This window comes from Enhydra lutris, unplaced genomic scaffold (assembly GCF_002288905.1).
Source record: "Enhydra lutris kenyoni isolate GAN:26980312 unplaced genomic scaffold, ASM228890v2 scaffoldscaffold62, whole genome shotgun sequence".
Lineage (NCBI taxonomy): Eukaryota > Metazoa > Chordata > Mammalia > Carnivora > Mustelidae > Enhydra > Enhydra lutris.
Genome location: NW_019154146.1, coordinates 12,185,846 through 12,205,183, shown reverse-complemented (window position 1 = coordinate 12,205,183; position 19,338 = coordinate 12,185,846). Strand labels below are relative to the sequence as shown.

Genomic DNA, 19,338 nt, shown 5'->3' with positions numbered 1-19,338 from the left:
CCGGCCAGCCTGCAAGCTCAAAATCATGATGGAAGTTCTGTATGAGATTTAATTAACAGATCAAGTTCATGAGGAGAAAAAATTCACAGAATATGTTTCAAGGTAAACATCTTGCCTATTTTCTCCAGGTTTGTACAGGAGTTTATAACATTAACAGTCATTAAGAGCAAAACCAAGTCAGGATAAGACCTTTTCTCTTAAGAAAACAGATAAACATAAGGGAAGGGGGGAAAAATAGAGGGAAGCACACCATAAGAGACTCTTAACTACAGAGAACAAACAGAGTTCCTGGAAGAGGGGGAGTGGTGGATGTGCTAAATGGGTGAAGTGCCCCAAGGAGGGCCCTTGTTGTGTTGAGCACTTGGTGTTGTATTAAGTGATGAATCACTAAATTCTATTCCTGAAATCAATATTATACCATATGTAAACTAACTAGAATTTAAATAAAAATTTGGAACAAAAAGGAATTAGAGCCCAATATTTGTTGGACAGCTATGACTCAGAAGGCACTTTCAATACTACTCCCAGCTCAAATTATAATCTCTCTCTAAGTGTGTTAACCCCCAAAAGGAGTGTCTTTCTCTTTGAAGTCTTAAGTCTGAGCTAATGATTCCTTCCACTGAAGGCCCCATGGGCCCCCACAAGTATAGTGATTGTGTTCACCCACTCATTGACTCAGCAAACACTTACTCTGTGAGTAAGCATAGTGCTTACTCTATGTCAAGACTGTTCTCCTCTCTGGAACTTCAAGAGCAAACAGAAGAGGCAAAAATCTGCTGTTCTCCTAGAGACTGCATGTAGAGGAAGAAGGAAGATGGTAATAAGTAAAACATAGAGTACATCAGAGAGTGATAAGTACTATGGAGAAACACAGAGCAGGCTGGAAAAGGCTGTAATCCTGAGTCAAGTGGTCAAGGGATGGAAACATTTAAGCAAAGACAAAAGGAAGCAGAGGAATCATGGTTAGGGCAGGAGACTTACAGAAGGAGTGGGATCTCTGGGGAAGACTCAGGGGGCCAATGTGGCTGAAGTTGTGAAGGAGGGGAAGGCAGTAAGAGATGAGGTCTAATGGGAAGGCTGGGAGGTATGGACATGGGGTTTGGGGCCATCTTGACTTCTACTCTGAGTGAGCTGGGAAAGCACTGCATGGTGTTGAGCAGGGGAGTGACAGGGTCTGAGGAAGGATCAGGAGGAAGAGTCCCTGGGAGACTGGAGGCCAGGAGGCTGACTTGATAACCAATGTTGGTGATTAGCACCGCTATCTTCTTGCTTTTCACTTTGCATCTTGCCTAATCTAAATTATTCTTTGAAAACCTGAGCCCTCCCTTTAACTTGCTTTGCTCCCGCTGGACACAGAAAATCTATTGACTGAATTTAATACCATTCTTACCGATGCACCTCCCCTTCCTTCCTGCTCTCGGTAGTTGTTTTACCTAGAAACATTGATGGTGGCATTTGGATGAGAACAAACATCATTGATTTATTTTCTTTTATTTCCACTCCTTAAGGGATGTGCTTCAGATACATTCATATAGGAACAATACCCCACTTACTTTTTAGAAAACTTGTCAATTTCAGATCTAGTCTCAATCATCCTTCCTTGAAAAATGCCCACATCTTAGCTTCCTGCTCACATTGACCCTGATCCTTTCAAATAGAAATCATGCCTGTCCTTGCTTTCTTGTGGCTTAGCAGTGTGTCAGCCTTCTTAGGGCTTGCCAAGCCTTTTATACTTTTTACTTCCTTGTAATGGCTTTGTGTGTTTTTCCCTCTGTAATTGACTTAGAGGTGACACTGGGCAGCTTTGGTGCAAGAGGCAATGAAGGAACACTGAATAGGCTCAGAAGTGCTTCAGGCAGAAAAAGAAGAAAAGAGGCTTTGAACAGAGAAAGAGCCTATTTACTTTGACTCTCTTTCATCCTAACGGTGAGGGACACTCACTGTGAAGGGACAGGGCAGTTCCACTTCCGCATTTCGTCCAGTAGGAAAGACCTGGTCGCTGGTAGAACAAATATCCCAGACAACAGGCTACACCTCTGTGATCTGCCCAACACTCATCCCTCCTAGGTGTCCAAAAATAAAAAACCCCAAATCAGTTACCTATCTAAAGCTTGGCTTCCAGAATTCTGTAGCTGATATCAGAGGCCCCAAATAACTTAAGGTTATTTGAATAAGTTTTGTTTAACAGAAAGCCATCTTCCTTCAAGAGATGAAAGTTCTGAACTTTCATTGGAACAAAGTCACTGCTTCTAACAGGACTCATGTTTCTGTAGATCTAACTCATGTTTCTATAGATCTAATAGAGTCCCAGATGTTTTAGGAGATGACTCCAGGAGTGGACAATGGTTTTAGGGAGCACTGTGTGCATGTGGCCTGTTGCAGGCCTTTAGGTCACGTGCTTCCTGGCGTGGACCACCCATCCCAAACTCAGCCACCGCCACTTCAGAGGGCCTGGGTCTGAGCCACACACAGTGCTCTGTTCTCTGACAGCCACCTCCTCCCCATGTTCCTTACAACTCTAAGAATTCTGCAGACTTGCATGTGGACCAGGTCAAGGAGATCTGAGGCCAGAAGGAAATGGACCTGTGCCACTTTTTGAGAAATAATTTCAGAAAATGAAGTAAGAAAAGCTACTCATCTATTTTACTAGCAGAATCCACAGATGTTCCCTGTCTCATGGCCTGGATGGGCATCCCCAACACAGAGTACAACCTGTGTTTCTTTGATCCCAAATCCATTTCTTGAGAATGGAATGGGGGCACAAAAACTATTTATTTATATATCTATATATTTATGGCCCAGAATCTCTCCAAAGAAGGAAACTGTACATGAGGACACAGTTTTATGATGCTGTGTGGCAGAGTAATTAAACATTGTGAGCCCTTGAGTCCTCTAAACTGTCCTAGATTCCCACCTTCACCATCTACAAGCTGGGTAACTGGGGGAAGTTTTTTTCTTTTAACTTAAACCTAGATCACCACATATATAAACAAACAAAGAAAACAACCCTTTAGAATAAGCAACCTGTGAGTGAGAATGAAAAGTATGGTTCATGGGAGCATTGGGCACAAGGTCTGACACAGGCATTAAGTGCTCAGAGCTGTTAGTTTTGAATGCTGCTCTCCTCACTGTCGTTTGGAGGAGCTTACAGAATGAATACACACGTTTATATTAGAGACAGCAAAGGGAATCTTTGACTTACTTGGGGGTCTGTGTTCCCACTGGGCACTTGTGAATTATAGAGGTGGTGATCACTGAGAAGAGGTGAAGCCCAACTTTATCTCCAGCACCAGTCTGGGAACTTTAACATTGATAAGGATGTGGTCCCAACTGAGGAACCCCTTCACTAGCAAAGCACACTCCATGCTATGTGTGTGCTATTCAAGATGCAGTTTATGGGGTGCCAAGGTTAACCCTGACCTTGACCAATGCCTCCACCCAGGAGAAAGCCAATGAAGTTACACTGTGACCCTGCCTTCTTCTGGACAGTGCCTTCTTTCCCCCACTGTTATGAACTGAGTATTTGTATCATCTCCAAATTTATATGTTGAAACCCAATGTGATGGCATTGGGAGGTGGGCCTTTGAGAGGTGGTTAGATTTAGATGAGGTCATGAGAACAGGGCCTCCAATGATGGGATTAGTGTCCTTCTGAGAATAAAAAGAGACCAGAGCTCTTGCTGTCTCTGTCACATGAGAAAGGACACAGCGAGAAGGTGGCCATCTGCAAGCCAGAAAGAGAGGCCTCATCAAAACCCAACCATGCTGGCTCCCTGATCTCAGACCTCCAGCCTCAAGAACTGTGAAAAATAAACATTTGTTGTGTAAACCACCCAGTCTATAGTATTTCTGTTATAGCAGCCTGAACTATATGCTGTAGGCTAAGATATCCATGCTGTACAAAACAACACGGAACTGACAGAAAGAAGTAGGGTGATGGAGACTTCCCCTGAGAGAATCGTGACCATTTTCCAAAAAAAAAAGAATTTTTCTCTCTAAAAAGATAAAGACTGTGATTGATTAAAACATAAATGAATGCTTATTATCCTCAATAAATGGTAGCTATTATCATCCTGGTTTTTATTTTGTTGTTGTTGTTGCGAAGGTCTTCCTGGATGGATAAAAGGGCAAACAAATTTTGAAGCCACTATTCCTTCTTATTGAGAAACTTCTTTAATGTGGCTTCCATGTCCCATTTTAAGGAAATATAATTATAAAATAATTTTTCTGGTTAACCATTATAAGAATGAGACCAGTCTTTATCAGTCATTTTTAGTCTCTAAGACTTCTTCTTTAGAAGACTTTTATAGTGAATTATTTCATGGCTATATTGCCGCTTGGCCCAATGAGAGAGGACTGACCTTGTTGGTCCCTCAGTTTGTTCTAATTATAGTTAGTAAGACTTCGTGGGCAACCAAAATGTTCATTAATAATAATATCATTACATCGAGAGGGGGGATAGCCATACTTTGGAATACTCTGAAGACACCAAATAAAATGGAGTCAGTCAGTAGGTATTGACACGGAAGGTGCTCTAAGCCGTATTATAAAGGGCAATGAAAACAAATCAAAGTGCATGTTTCTCTCTCTCCTTCCCCACCCACATCTCCAGGTAAAAATAGAACAACACCCTGTATATGTGTATGGGTGCAAATGCAAGGAGAAAGAATGGAATGAGACATCTTCCAATGTTTAATGGAGAGCAAAGTGGTGGTGGTGGTTCGTTTGGGGAGGAAGGCTAAGGAAGGGAGAACTTTGACTATTTTATTTTTTATTTGAGTCTTTTACAAGGACATTATGGTCTTGCATGGCTTGTGTGGTTAATAAACCAAAGTATTAAAACTATTAATACTGGTCACCTCCCCACAGGGCAATAGTGAGGCCTGAATTCTTTTGAGGGTGTATAGTGAAAGATGGGGGGCACAGGTGTCTTCTGGAGGGGCACATGTGGCCTTGTGTTCCCCAGTTCAATTTATTACAACACCGTCAGTGGTTAGCAGAGATGATCAATTCCAGGAGTAGCCAGAGCTCCAGTGTGAGGGAAAAGGAAAACAAATAATTTCTCAAACTAAACAGATTAAATTAAGTGCATTTTTCATTCATTAGAAAAGAGAGCAGGCCCTCCTTTGTTTTATTAATATATTTAAGTAGAGTATGGATTTTTGCCTTTCTTGGCCTCTTTGCCTTGTTCCCACTGGCCTGAGCTGTCTTTTTATTTGAATTATCTGTTTATTATATTAGGTTAAGGCCCGAAGGCCATCTTGCATGGGACACACTATAAATACCCATTATCATGGTTATGTATTATTGGGGTGATGAAGGAAGACAATTTATGGAGAAATGAGATTATCTTGGTTTTTCTATAATCTATCTTATTATAGTCTGAAGATTACATATGCAGTTAGGAAAAGGAACCAAATCTTCTAGTTGGCTGTTCTCTCCACCCTGTCTACACGGCTGTGATATTTGGGGATCTAAAATGTATAAGCCAATATATTTATGCCTGCCATTCCCTCCTCCCCATTTGCACACACTTATTTCATTCATCATTTTGACAGTTTGCACAAGCAAACTGTCCTAATTTTTTTTCAAGAGCTCTTTTCACAAATTGAGTGTGATGTGGAATTAATCATCCCGTCAGGCAGGCGTTGGAGGTTGTTCATTGCTATGGGACATTTGCACCCCCAGCAATCAGCGTCCTTTGAATTGCATCATAGAGACTCCTCAACCACTCACACCCCCTTCCATCCTGAAGGAGTGAGCGATGGGTGCTCCTCTGCCTCCAAGTAAGCAAAGTTTGGCTCGTACTCTTGTGTTGAAAATACACCTTTCACATATTACAGCTTTTCCCCCCTCCCCCCCCCCCCACCCCATAAGCCATCATTCTACTTATTTTTACTTTGTCCTCCTGGGAAATTTCCTCCTAACCACTTCTCCCCCTCCTCCCCGCCATCTTTAAAAATAAAAGATAGTTAGGAAGAAATTTTAAACACCAGATTCAAATAGAAAGTGCTACACATGATCCTAGAGAAGCAGCAGGCATCCTATTGGCTATTCTCCTGCATTTTACTTAGAAGTGTTCTAGAATAACATGGCAGAGGAGAAGGGTAAGGAGATGTAGTTCGCAATGGTAGCAACCAAGAAATCTCTGCAGTTTTTTTTTTTTTTAATTGTGGACTTGCAACATCAGGTTTGTATGTAAAAAATGTATTCCTTTATGCGAACTGGTCTTGCATGGAGGTAGAAAATCCCACCTGATTGCAGTTAACCCTTCAGGCTTAAATTTCCAGCTCTGAACCCCTATGCTGCATTTCCCCCTTTGTCTGTTACAGAAGAGAACAATCTGAAAACTATAGCCCAGATCCATAATTGTGCGGACTTGTTGGATGAATATGTATTGCTGTGCTCTCCTGGACTTTAAAAATTATATAGATGCCAACAGTTTCATGGAAAGAGTATTTACATCTCAAATACATGTAGGTGGTCCTGACAGATATTAGTTACATAAAGCCTAATGATAGCTGTAGTCAAAGAAACACAATGTGGCTTTAAAACAGAAAAACTTCTTAAACTTTTTCTCCCGCACGCAGACTCTAACCAGGTGGTCTTAACCGAAATTTTCAGCGTAAACTCTCAATAGCATGAAATCTCACTTTTTGCATAAAAAGGCTGGAAAGTGGAAATTAGAAACGCATGCTCCCAATGTGACTCAGTAGCTAACCATCTAGATGACTTTGGACAAATCACTTCGCAGTCTAAGTACAGACACTGACGTTCAGGGTCATATGCAAAGCTGGAAGGTTAAGACCTCTCAAATTATTTTGTGCTTCTAAGCTTTTAGCTTTCTTTCTTCAATATAGCATTATTCTGACCTTTATTTTCAGTGGGCTATTGACTCAATATTGTCCCCAATTTTTGCAAGTTATAAAAACATTGGCTTTTAAATTTCCAATTCTTTGGTTTTTTTGGGGGGGGGCGATAGAGATCAATGTCCCAGTTTTGTAGTTTGGTGGTAACTGCTTAACCCTCCCACTTGAAATAGCCTGAGAAACCTCATGAACAGAGCCCAGAAGTAACAATGAAACAGTGAAGGAGGAGGTGATATCAGGATTTTGTGGGTTCCTATATGAGCTTTACGATTTCACGGGTTCTTACAAGAATTTTTCCTATTTGTAGCAAAATAATTGGAACATATTCTTTGAATTATAAAATTACTGAACAGGGGCGCCTGGGTGGCTCAGTGGGTTAAAGCCTCTGCCTTCGGCTCGGGTCATGGTCCCAGGGTCCTGGGATCGAGCCCCGCATGGGGCTCTCTGCTCCGCGGAGAGCCTGCTTTGTCCTCTCTCTCTACCTGCCTTTCTGCCTGCTTGTGATCTCTGTCTGTCAAATAAATAAAAATCTTTAAAAAAAATTACTGAACAAATAGTCTTTTTGGTTAAATAAAAGATGAATTAATCTTAGTAATCTAGCATTTTATAAAAAATTACATGGAAGCCATTTGTTCATTTTGGCAGGAAGACATTTATTCACTCATTGATTTATTCAAAAATTGCAACGTGTGCATATGTATGTGTGTGTGTGAGTTTGTGTATCTCTTTATAAAGATACGCAAAGGAGCCATATGCAAGAAGCCCAGAATCTATGAGGGGAAATGGGTTCCTTTGTGAACATGACATAAAAGCGCACTGATAACAGTTATTGAGAGAAAGTTGAGGTGGTATCAATCTGGTGTGAGGAGAGTGAAAGGCTTGTCATGTCAGTATCAAAAGGTCTGGAACATGGTAGGTGCTCAGTACATATTCACGGAGTGAGTAAGTGAATGAAAGTGAGACAGCAATCCATCATGTGTGAAATGTAACGTGACCTTTAGTGTTGTGACAACCATGAAGCAAGAAACTGCTTCTGCGGGTAGGTTTTACATGGCAGACAGTGAGAAGAAAGAAAATGCTTAGGGGATTGAGAAATCATCATAAACTGTAACAAAGCATTGCCGGGAGTGGGGATCTGAATAAACAAAAGAGTAGCTGTTGTGCTGGTTTTGTACCATAGACTGAATGTCTGTGTCCCCCAAAATTCGTATTTTGAAATTCAATCCCTGATGCAATACTATTTGGAAGTGGGATATGTGGGAGGTGATTTGTTCATACAGGAGGAACCCTCATGAATGGGATTAGTGCCCTTATAAAAAAGACTCCAGACTTCTAAACCCATGTATCTACTTTTTCTTCATTGAGTTGCCAATAGCGAGTCAACAAATTTGACTCTTGCTGACCAGAAACAAAACAAAACAAAACAAAGCAAATCCCACCTTCCAAACCAAAACTACCAAGAGCTACCTCATCTTTTTCTGCTCTGGGAAGTTAGAGCCAGGAGACTGTCACTTGTCAGCCAGGAAGCAGGCTCTCATCAGACACCAAGTCAGCCAGTCCATTGATCTTGGACTTCCCAGCATTGCAACTGTGAGAAATCCCATTTCTGCTGTTTATAAGTGACCCAAGTCTATGGTATTGTGCTAAAGCAGCCCAAACAGACTAAGACACTTTGTTGAACTTATCGTGGTATAGAGGAAATATGATGAGTCAACATTCGAGGAGTGGATTCGAACTCTTGTTCTACGATTTATTGGCCAGCTGTGTTTTGAGTTCCTCAGTAGTAAACTGAGGATGTTACTTATCCCAAAGAACAATTACGATAATTCGATACTATGATGCTATCATTCCTATGAGCTTTGTGATTGGATTTAGTTTTCTCAAGTGTAAATGGGAATAAAAATGGTGAGTTCCTTAAAAAGATGATGTGAGATAGTGTGTATAAAATGCCTAACATCCTGCCTGCTAGGTAGTGAAGGCTTGATGAATCTAAGCTATTAGTAGCAGGAGTACTAGCGATCTATCTACATCTTTGGCAGCTCTAATGAACTTTTATATTATTTTATACACATTTACATTACATTATTTACACATCTTATTATTGATTTATCCTCTTTGGTATTAAAACTCCCTGTTAGATATGGACTCTTCTTTCTCTGTTGTGCAGCTCAGAGAGGTGACCTGAGTCGCTCAAGATGATGCTTCTAGAGAGGGTAGAATCAGGCTGAGACGGATTCTCTGGCCAGGGATCCCTCAGTCTGCCTACAATACAATGGTGGCAGTCATATCTACCATATGTTTGTTATGTCATGGAAAGAGCCAGATGGATCTAAGTTTGAATCCTCATTCTGCCTTTTATTACCCATGTATTTTTAGGGCAGTCATTTTGGTTTGTTAAGTTTCAGGGTTTTTTTGTGTGTGTGAAAAGCAGGCTTGCTATTGTCTACTACATAAGGTTGTTGGGAGTTAACAATCACATGAGAAAATGTATGTCAAGCACCTGTCACTTGGAACTCATGAAATGATAGCTGATTTTTCTCTTATTTCTTAGTTGGAAGAGCCCCAACTTTAGAGATATGGTATTGCCCCCAGTGTTTCAAAGAATGCTATTCCTTAATAACTTCTGGGTGGAGAAATTTTCTGTGGCTAACTAAGCTTGGGAGGGATGGCTGAAACAAAACTGAAGGAGGTTTTTTCCTACAGAACTTATTTAATAGGCTAATAGATGATGTGAATCTTCTAGAATGGGATTGTAGTAGCTTCTTTTGACCACAGAATTCTCTTTAGTGGACCATAGCACATGAGTAATGTTCACATCTAACTCCTGTTAGAAAGACACGCATATCTAATCAAGCAAACTCTTTTGCTAGAGGAGGAAACTAGAACCAAAGTGTGAACCAGAGAAGTGGCAGAATCAGGCCCAGAACCAGGCTTGGCAACCGAAGTCCTCCTGAATGGACACCACTCAGTGTTAACATGGCTCCCTTTCTCCTGCGGCTCCTCAGAGGGTTAAAGTATGGACTGTCTACGGGTAGGACAAAGGAAGGCAGGCAACTGTGGAGGTGTCTTGTCAGAGAACATTCAAGAAATGAGAAAAAAGATTGGGAGCTTGGCAATACCAAGCAAGCAGGCCAGTGAATCTCAACTGAGGCATTTCTGCTTCCTGTTAAGATCCTGAGGCCACCAGAGGAAGACGCTGAATTGCACACTTGGAGTCATAGTCTCAGACTAAAGAGACTAAGGAAAAGGCCGCCTGTTAATATCACTAAGAGTAGCCTGGTCACAAAGCCATTTGCAGCCCGTCCATATTTTACTGACATGAGCAATTACGTGTCTTGTAATGGCAATGAAGCAATAAAATTTATGTCTTGTCATCTTTAACAAGATTAGACACAACCCTTCTTATAAATGTAATGCCGAATGGAGATTTTTAAGAACATAAGTATAGTTAAGGATCCTTGAGTTTATCCCTCATAGTTAATTAAAATCCTCCTCAAGAATTGGCAGATGATAGATAGAAGGATAGTGAACCTTTTAATCCATGTGAGTGTGAACTAATGATTTTTTCCATACCTTGCTCAGCTTCAGCTGGGTTTGTGACTCAGACTTGTACCATATAGATTTCAGAAGAGAGGCGAAGGGAGTGACCCCTATTCCTGCGGCGATGCACACGCTCACTGGGTAGTGGAATACATCCGTCAGTGGGGTTCCGAACGGCCCGTCCACCGCCAGCCTGCAATCACAAAGTGCGGTCCTGTGACACTCAGAACGCTCTGCTCCAGAAAACAAAGCCATCCTCAACCAATGCCTTTTATAGGATGTGTTCACACCGGTGCACAGGGGGTTGGCTCTGTGCTTGAGGGTGCCCTGTTTGGGCAGCACGGACTTAGCAGGGGGAAATGGGGGCCTATCTTCTAGGGATAGGGATGGGGGATGACCACACGGGCCGGTCCAGGTGCCATTCATGGAAGGACAAAGCCTGTTTCTCTGGCTTGGGCTCATGCCTCTCCCACGTGGCGAGCTCTCACAATTCTCAGACGCTTGTTTTGGCTCCAAGCATCGTGAAGCCTGGTAGAAGAGGCCTTGGCTTTGGCTTTTTCTTTTCCTTTCCTTTTCCTTTTCCTTTTTCTTTTCTGCAGCTGCTATCAGAGGAATAAAGCAGAAACAGAAAGTGCCTTAAAGGCTTATCTATTCTGTTGCTACTGTGCTTCTCCTGTTTTTAGTCATTTCCACCTCTTAGTATATTCATATAATTTTATTTTTTTATTCTTTTTTTAAAATTCATCCATATAATTTTAGTCTAGAAGCCATTCATTGGGAATAAATGTGATTTTGAGATAACTTGTCAGTTATATGGAATTTCTAAAACTTGTTATTTCGGATGATGCAAACTCAAAATCTGGGTTTTTGCCTAGAATGGCACTGATGTTTTGTCTTTGCTTCGCAAATTTTTCTTTGTAAGGGTGAAGCATATTTATTGAATGAATACGATTATTTTGAATGTGGTCCAGAATAGACCAGCCCCTGGATTCTGCTCCCTTTCTCAACACCATTTCTCCATGCTGGCTTTTAGCCTTCTGCCCCGGGGCCTTTGCATGGAAAAACCCAAGTAACCAGAAAATACTCTGTCCTAATTTCTCCCCGCTCTCCTTACTTGGTTAACAGTTATCCTTTCATTAGGTCTTATCTGAATCATCATTTCCCTGGGGAAGCTTCCTGGGCCCCTTACACTAGGCTAAATCCCCTCTTATATAATTTATAGCCTCATGTGCCTATCCTCTGGAGTCCTCATCGCATTCATAATTTTACAGTTTTTTGGGCATGTGTGCATGATCTGATTTGCATCTGTCTTGATCACTGGACCACAAGTTCTCTGGAGGGAGGAGCCAGGTCTGTCTTTGCTCCCCTCGACATCCCGGGGCTGTGCATGCTCTCTGGCATGGAGCTGTTCAATAACAATCCGTTGAATAAATTGTAAAGGGAATGTTTAAAATATTTCAGTCAGCAGAATGTATTAAATAACCTCAACTATTCCAAAAGCACACATTTACATACGAACAAAGATATGCTAATTAAAAGGCTTCTAAGTTATTCATAACCATTCCCTAAGGGGTGTCTGTTGAAGGCACCCGAGGTTGGCCCATTTGGGCTTACTATGTGTTCATGAAAGTTCAATTGGGTTTTATTTTTAAATATTCCATATGCCAGACCTCCTAATAATTCAAATTAACTCTCCTCAAGTTAATCTTAATTAATAAGGCTTTATTACATATTGATATATGGAAATGGAAGAATAAAAATAAAAGGTCATTAACCAGAAAGGGTTAGTATCTCAGCCCACCGTAGATTAGTTTATAAATAATTAGATAAGGGGAATCGAGAGAGAAAAAACGGAACTGTCCAAGGATTAAAATGTCTTACTGTTAATTGTTTTTATAATTAGTTGTATTTGGGATTTATTTGACATTGATTTGAAAAGATAACAATGAAACCCAAAGAAGAATTGTGTTGTATAATCCACAGAAATACATAATAAACACATTTCTACATAATTAGAATTGAGAATCTAAGCTGGAAAAGGCAGGAGAAAATATTTAGTCCAACTTCCCTGCTAATATAGTAATCCTTCCTTCCACAACCCCTAGAGCTGATCTCATTCTGATGTTAAATTGCAGGGCACCTTGCTCTGTGCAGAGGGAGTTCAAAAGCCGGAGATGGTTTTTCTCATGTCTCCCTGAAATCTGTTTTCTGATGACTCACCCCACTCGCCTTCCTGGGAAACACTTTCTAGGTCTCTTCCCTTTCTTGTCTCAGGCCTTTACATGGTTGATTGTGGCTATCATGACACCCCGATCGGTTTTTGTTTTTGTTTTTGTTTTTTTTTGGACAAAAATGTCTCCATTTCTCAAGACCTCTTGCAATCCTGAATTGGTTTCCTTTGCACAAATTCTTGCTTATAACGCTCAGCAACTTCCTCTTTGATTTGCACACAGAGCTTAATGATGCAGCTTAGAAAATGAGTAGACTTTCCAGCATCCTCATGGCGCAGTTACTCGCTTAAAGTCAGGCGCACACCCACCCACCTCATCGACCTCCAGCCCTGACTCTCTGAACGCTCTGCCTTTGCTCATCTACACGTTCTCCCTGTCGATCATCACTGTCATTGACCTCTCTGCAGTAGGTGATCTTTCTTAGTTGGCTCATAATAATCACTAAGCTTTTTTTTTTAACTATGCAATACGTGAAGGGCTTTCTAAGGACCGTCACATTTAGTCCTAAACAAAGTGTTAGATACGATTATCATCTTTATTTTACAGATAAGGAAACCGAGGTCATCAGTTATATACACCCTCTAAGACCACACCCAAAACTGGGCTTTGGCCCCAGGCTGTTGGATGTTGGTGTCCTTGCTCTAAGCAGCAGTTTAAACCACTGAAAACTCTAGCATCATTTCTGAGAAATTCCTCCATGTTACCTCAGAAGACAAAATCTTGTATTTTTTTGTTAAAAAAATTTTTTTTAGATTTATTTATTTATTGGAGAGCGGGGAGAGGCAGAGGGAAAAGGACAGAGAGAACCCTCAAGCAGATTCCCTGCTGAGTGCAGAGGCCCACAGAGGACTTGATCCCACAAACCTGAGATCACGCCCTGAACTGAAACCAAGAGTCAGACGCTTCACGGACTGAGCCACCCACGTGCCCCTTTTTCCTGGGGCTGGTTTAAATCCCTTCTGGGTTCAAAACAGTGAAAAATTATAGTGCTCTCTCCCATATGTTTGATTCAATTCAAAATCAAATCAACTCTAAGAGATAAAATCATTCAAGAAGTCCAATAACATTCTGATTCTTCACATATTGAAGAATTGAAGAAATTGTAGGGTTTCTTTTGGTTCTACTGTTAATACATATGCCTACACCTGTATAGAAGCAGAGGTCAAGTGAATTTAACCAACAAAGGGAAACTGCACTCTTTCCAACAACTCAGTTTTATTCATTCCATAAATATTTATTAAGCACCAGCTAAGAGTTAGGGCCTATTCTAGGCACTAAAGACAAGACAACAAAGTGAAACACATGGATAATGTCCCTTTTCTTATGGAACTTCTATTCTAGTGTGGGAAGATATACCATAAACAGATAAATGAGCAGATATTTATTTAGTATGTCAGATGGTGATAAGTACTATGCAGAATAAAGTAGGGCTCAAGACAAAGTGATTACTGAGAGTCCTTTGGGGGTCATTGTCTCAAATGAGTCAGGAAGGAAAGACTTCACTAGGAGACATTTGAGCAAATACCTGGGGTGGGGGGGTGTGAGGGAGCAGCCTAGCAGAAATCTGGGGAAGAATGTTCCAGGTGGAGGGAACAGCAGTGATAAAGGTGCTTAGGAGAGTGTGGTCAGTGTAGGAGAAAGTCAAGAAGGCTGCAAAAATGGCTGAGTTCAAGGAGGGAGCAAGAGGTGGGGCTGGGGAGCCCTGGGAGGCCTGGGGGAGGGGGAGAGGGCATACTGTGTCAGGCTGTGAGCTGACAAGGCACCTCACAGATGGTAAGCCTATTGACTCCTGAGAAGCATGTTCCAAGTTCTCATTGGGGTATTGGCTGAAATGCTAGCTGGTTTGTGAAAGCTAAGATTGGTTGATAGACCAGATAACTGTGTACATTAAGAGTAGAGACGAGGCTAGCAACAGGATGAAAGTATTGATCTTGGCAATGCCAAAAGGAGGGCAGGGACGTGTGTGCGCGCGTGCACGCGCGTTTGTGTGTGTGTCTAATTTTATTCCTGATTTTAAGCATTTGCATTACATTCTGAATCTTAGAATGTTGTGACATTGCTTCCATTCCATGATTAAAAAGAGAAGGTCTTAAATGGAGGAGCAGTTGGTTGTTGCCATCTGACTTGGAGCTCTGGTCTGACCAGATGATGTTTACACTTGGTTCGTTGTCATACCACTCTTTAGTTTCAATGTTTGAAATGAAGGCATGTGACTCTTCCTAGCCAGTAAACACAAGCAAGCCCACAGCTCTATAGTCATGGTTCAGTGTCCTATGATAGGGAGGAAAAAGGGACAGTACGTTGACTAGATTCTGTGCCTGACATTTATTCTAGTGCCTATTTTGCCACCTGTAAATATTCGTTAAAAATGAGCTAAAACATCCACACTGAGTCTAGGTATTCATTAATTTCTTCATTATATATTTCCTCCACGTGCAATATATGTCCAACACTGTTCCAGGCACCGGACATAGATTGGAGGGCAGGCAGTGCCCTGCCCCAGGAAGTTCCATTCTAAGTATGTCCTGACAGTGTTCACCACCTAATTTCTTATGGTTGTGGCCACTGTTTGATAGTTCCTGACACCCTCCAAGGACAGCAGGAGAAGGAATCTCTTGATGCTCCTTTTGAAATGTCAGATTCTTCCAAAATGTTTTTCTCAACCCTTTTATGTGTGTCCATTTTCCTGGGGCTTTAAACATGGGTTTGGCCTGCTTCTTGGGTTATCCTGCTGGGAGAATGGGAACCAACTTCAACCACTGTTTGCCAAAGGGGGCCAAGGAGCGGTAATTGACACTGGGGCCCAGGTTTGTCTGAATAAGATGTTGTCTTTGAATCATGTCCCCCCGTTGCCAGGTTGAAGTCCTAACCCCAGTACCTCAGAATGTGACTTGCTTTGGAAATAGGGGTGTTAAGATGAGGTCATACAGGAGGCAGGCGGGCCCTTAATCCAACAGGACTCAGATTTCCAAGAAGAGGCCACAGAGACACAGACATGAGAGGGGAGAATATCATGCAATGACAAGGATAGTCACTGCTGCAAGTGCAAGCCAAGGAAGGCCACGGATTGCTGGCAAACCCCCCGGAATGGGGAGAAGGGAGGGCAAGCGCTTCCCATAGAGGTTGCAGATGGAGCACAGCCTGGTGGTCCTTTAGATCCAGCCCCAGAGCTCCAGAAATGGGAAAGAATACATTTCTGCTGTTGCTGGCCACCCAGTTTGTTACCACAACCTTAGGAAATGAATATGGATGTCACGCATGTTTCTCCACCCTTCCCAGGCCAACCCTCCGCACATCGACCTTGCAGCGACATTAAATCCGCTGCCTGCAGGTTGATGCTGATGGCATTTGGCCTCTCGAAGTTCTAGAGAAAGGAGGCAGCGTTTTGTCATCTCTATTTCTGGCGCCTAATGGGGGTCACCGGTGCTTGTGGCACACACACAAGCAGCACCAATGGACTGAACGGCACAATCTCCTTGACCATCCGGTCATTTTATCACTCTGCGAGCTTCATTCTGTCATTGTTCAGCTCTTTCTCCAGCCTCACTGTGCCTGTAAAGCTTCCTCCTCAGGAAGACCAAAGTAACAAATGTAAAGACCTCAGACTGTAACAGCAAAAAGTTCACAAGGCTGTCTTAGTCACCGCGGGCTGCATATAATTAGCCAAGTGTTGTTTTGGAGCTGAGAAAGCACAATGCTCCTTCTTCCTGGATCTCTGCCTGCCTTTGTCGAACATTCTATTTTTTTTTTTTTTAAACAAATGTACTTGCTTCTACTGAAAATCCACTAAATTATCCTCTTTATATAGGTCCTTAAATTAAAAAAAATAGATTAAAATTTGCTATCTAGCATAAAGATATTGCCTTGTTATACTATTCTAAGTTATACGTAAAAAAGAAACAGGCTCCTACCTTGGCAGACTGCAGAGCTCCTTCGAGGCCTGTCCCTCTGCCCCAAAGGCCTTACATAAAGCTTCCGTCCAGTCTCCCGCTACCCGGATGTGAACACTAAAGAAGTTCTCCTGAGGAGCGGAGGTGAGGGTGAAGGGGTGCCATTCCAGCCGGGATATGGATGGGCACTGGATCAGGATGTACTGTCCTGGCACCATTTTAAAGTTACGCTTTTTCATGTGAACTTCTAGAACTCCAGACGGGTGGCTCACCACCTAAATCAGAGCAAGACAGTCGTTTTCTCTTTTTTCTCAGGTGAAGGGAGAAGACAATGGCTTTTGTTCCACCAGAGGTTTTTAAATTTTAGAATCCGCTTTTTTGAGGTATCCTTTACATCTGCCATTTGCGATTTCCTTCCAGGGATCTTTGCCATGCCTTTTATATTGGGCTTGGCAACTCCAGCAAGCGTGAAGCTTATCTCCTTCAGAGTGCCATTCCAAATTTGGGTAGTTGCACCCAGGTGCCACGTGCTGTCTGACACATGACTTTACGTCTCCAAAGGCCAAGCTCTTGCTGGTTTCCGTTAGCCAGGCTCAAGACAATAGGATCCAGCATATCAGATCCTGCACTTAATGATGCTTAGAGTTATTAAAAGACCCACTGAGCTGTCTCCATGGTTTTAAAACGTAGGCCCTGTTTGGTACTGTTTTCAACGATCTGAGTCTTTTCTCAAATCTCTGGTTGATTAACCCTGTTGTTGTCTCATTCTAAATGGAAAACTATCCCCAAATTCACTGTGAAATATTTCATTTTGTTTTGTTTTTAGTCAGGTCTCATCCCCTGTCCTGCTCAGACTCTGAGTTTGAGGTGTAGGAAGCAGCAGGCAGACTCTCATCACTAAAGAGACTTGCCACGTGCTGCTTATTGGAAGGAAAGAACTGATTTCCATCTTGTTTCCTGAAAAGAAATCTCTCTAGGCTCCGATGTCTTCTTTTGTGGCTGGAGGCGAAAGGGAGCAAAAGCAAATATCTAGATCCTGTGACAGTATTTTTCCATTCGGAAGAGAATCTCACAGGACTTAATCATTAGTTCTGTTTCCCATCTCCCTACTGATATTTGTTCTGATTCTGCTGTTAAATCGTCTCCCTAGTAACAGCTCTAGTGGGTTTCCAGAAGTTTTACTGTCTGGCTTTTGACATAGCCTGATATCTTTTGGTGCTTAACTTAAAAGCAGCAACACGGAAACAGCTTAAAACAGAAATATGAAGCAATTTCTATGCATCTGCTTTCATGAAGACAGTTAAGGAGATAGAGGATTCTGTTAATATTGTATTAGCAATAAAGGTTTGGTTAGCGGAGCATTTCTTCTTGGACATTTTAAACACTGGGGGCAGGGTTTTTGGTACTTTTCAGGGTCCTACACATCTTTTCCTGTTCTAGCGACTCATGTCTTCCTCCAGCATGTGGTAAAATTAGAGAGCTGTGAGGAGGGGGGCAAATTGGAAAACACTCCCTGGGGCTCTCACTCACTAGGCTCCCCCCACCCTCACTCTCCTGCTGTCTCTGAACCTGAAGATGACTGTTCTCTGTCCTCTGCTCAGTGTGTGCCTTTGAAAATGTCTGTCTATTATTTGTGTGTTTGCAAAATCACCATCTTTACGTGTCGAAGGAGGTGATTGTACTAGAAGTGACCATGGGCAATGTAAAGTTGACTCCGTCCCCCCGCCCATCCTCCCCAACCCCCAGTGAGAAACCGAAATAAAAAGCAGAATGGATGATCCTGGGTGGCTCCGAAACCTTTATCAGAATTCCGTGTCTCGGTCCGGAGCCCTGATCTCTGTCTTCAGTAAAATTAGTCACACTAAAAGATGCGCGGGATACAAGCAATCATTAGAACAGAAGATGAGCCTCTAAATTACAGACAGTTCTGCAATAAAAATGGCAAATTAAAAACTTGGGCTAATAAAAAATTTTCATCTACACTCAGGCTTTTATTCAGACATAAAGCTACACGCATACCTTGGTAATGACAACTTCTTGTTGAAACCGCCACAACCTCATTATTCTTTCACACGCATATAAGACCACAGGGCCTAAAACCCATTTCCAAGCCTGTAGAGAATAGCAGAGAGAGAGAGAGAGAGAGAGAGAGGAAAAGGAAATGAGAATAGAAACCAAATATTTTCAATTTGAACCAAATCAATACATAACATGATAGGATTCAGACATTTTCCTTTAACTTTGGGCCAGTTATCAACAATAAAGATATCTCCTTGTATTAAATACTATAACATTCAATTATTCCTTGAAGCCTACAAGCTTATTTAAGAGATTAAACTCTTCTGTATTGGTTTTTATGCTTACTTGATCAATGATGCCTTTATGTAATTAGAAATAATTGAATTTGCAAAGAAATAGGAAAGCAGATTGATGTTTATGTTACATATGATAGGGTCATAAATGCTCCCAACTCAGCCAAAGTCAAAGGCTTACAGAGCTACATTCCTGAGCCAAAATAGGACATGGAAAATTAAATAAAAACATTTTCAACAGTAATTTTTTTGGGCCAACAACGCGTCACAATTGGGGGTTCTGCCTGAAAAAGCACCCACACCCATACCCACACGCCCATACCCACATACACACATACATACACACTCACACGTGTATGTGTATCCAATGTTATCAGGAATAAGACATAAAGGCAGTGTCTCAGAGCTTTAAATGTAGGTTTATAGAATCAGAACAAAATCCTCCACAGTCTTCTGGATGATTGTGACAACGGACATTTCCATTCTTAGTAAATCCT

At 41.8% G+C, this 19,338-nt stretch overlaps 1 protein-coding gene across 1 annotated transcript in view; it reads right to left on the bottom strand.

Moving 5' to 3' along the window:
• The window catches only part of LOC111158742 (NADPH oxidase 3), a 56,024-nt gene that overhangs the window by 15,704 nt on the left and 20,982 nt on the right, over positions 1-19,338 (bottom strand). The window contains exons 8-10 of the mRNA XM_022520977.1: positions 18,549-18,641; positions 16,551-16,804; positions 10,442-10,601 (exon numbers count right to left, since the gene is read on the bottom strand). Of these exons, the coding sequence (XP_022376685.1) occupies positions 10,442-10,601; positions 16,551-16,804; positions 18,549-18,641 (507 nt within the window). The remainder of the gene's footprint in view (positions 1-10,441; positions 10,602-16,550; positions 16,805-18,548; positions 18,642-19,338) is intronic.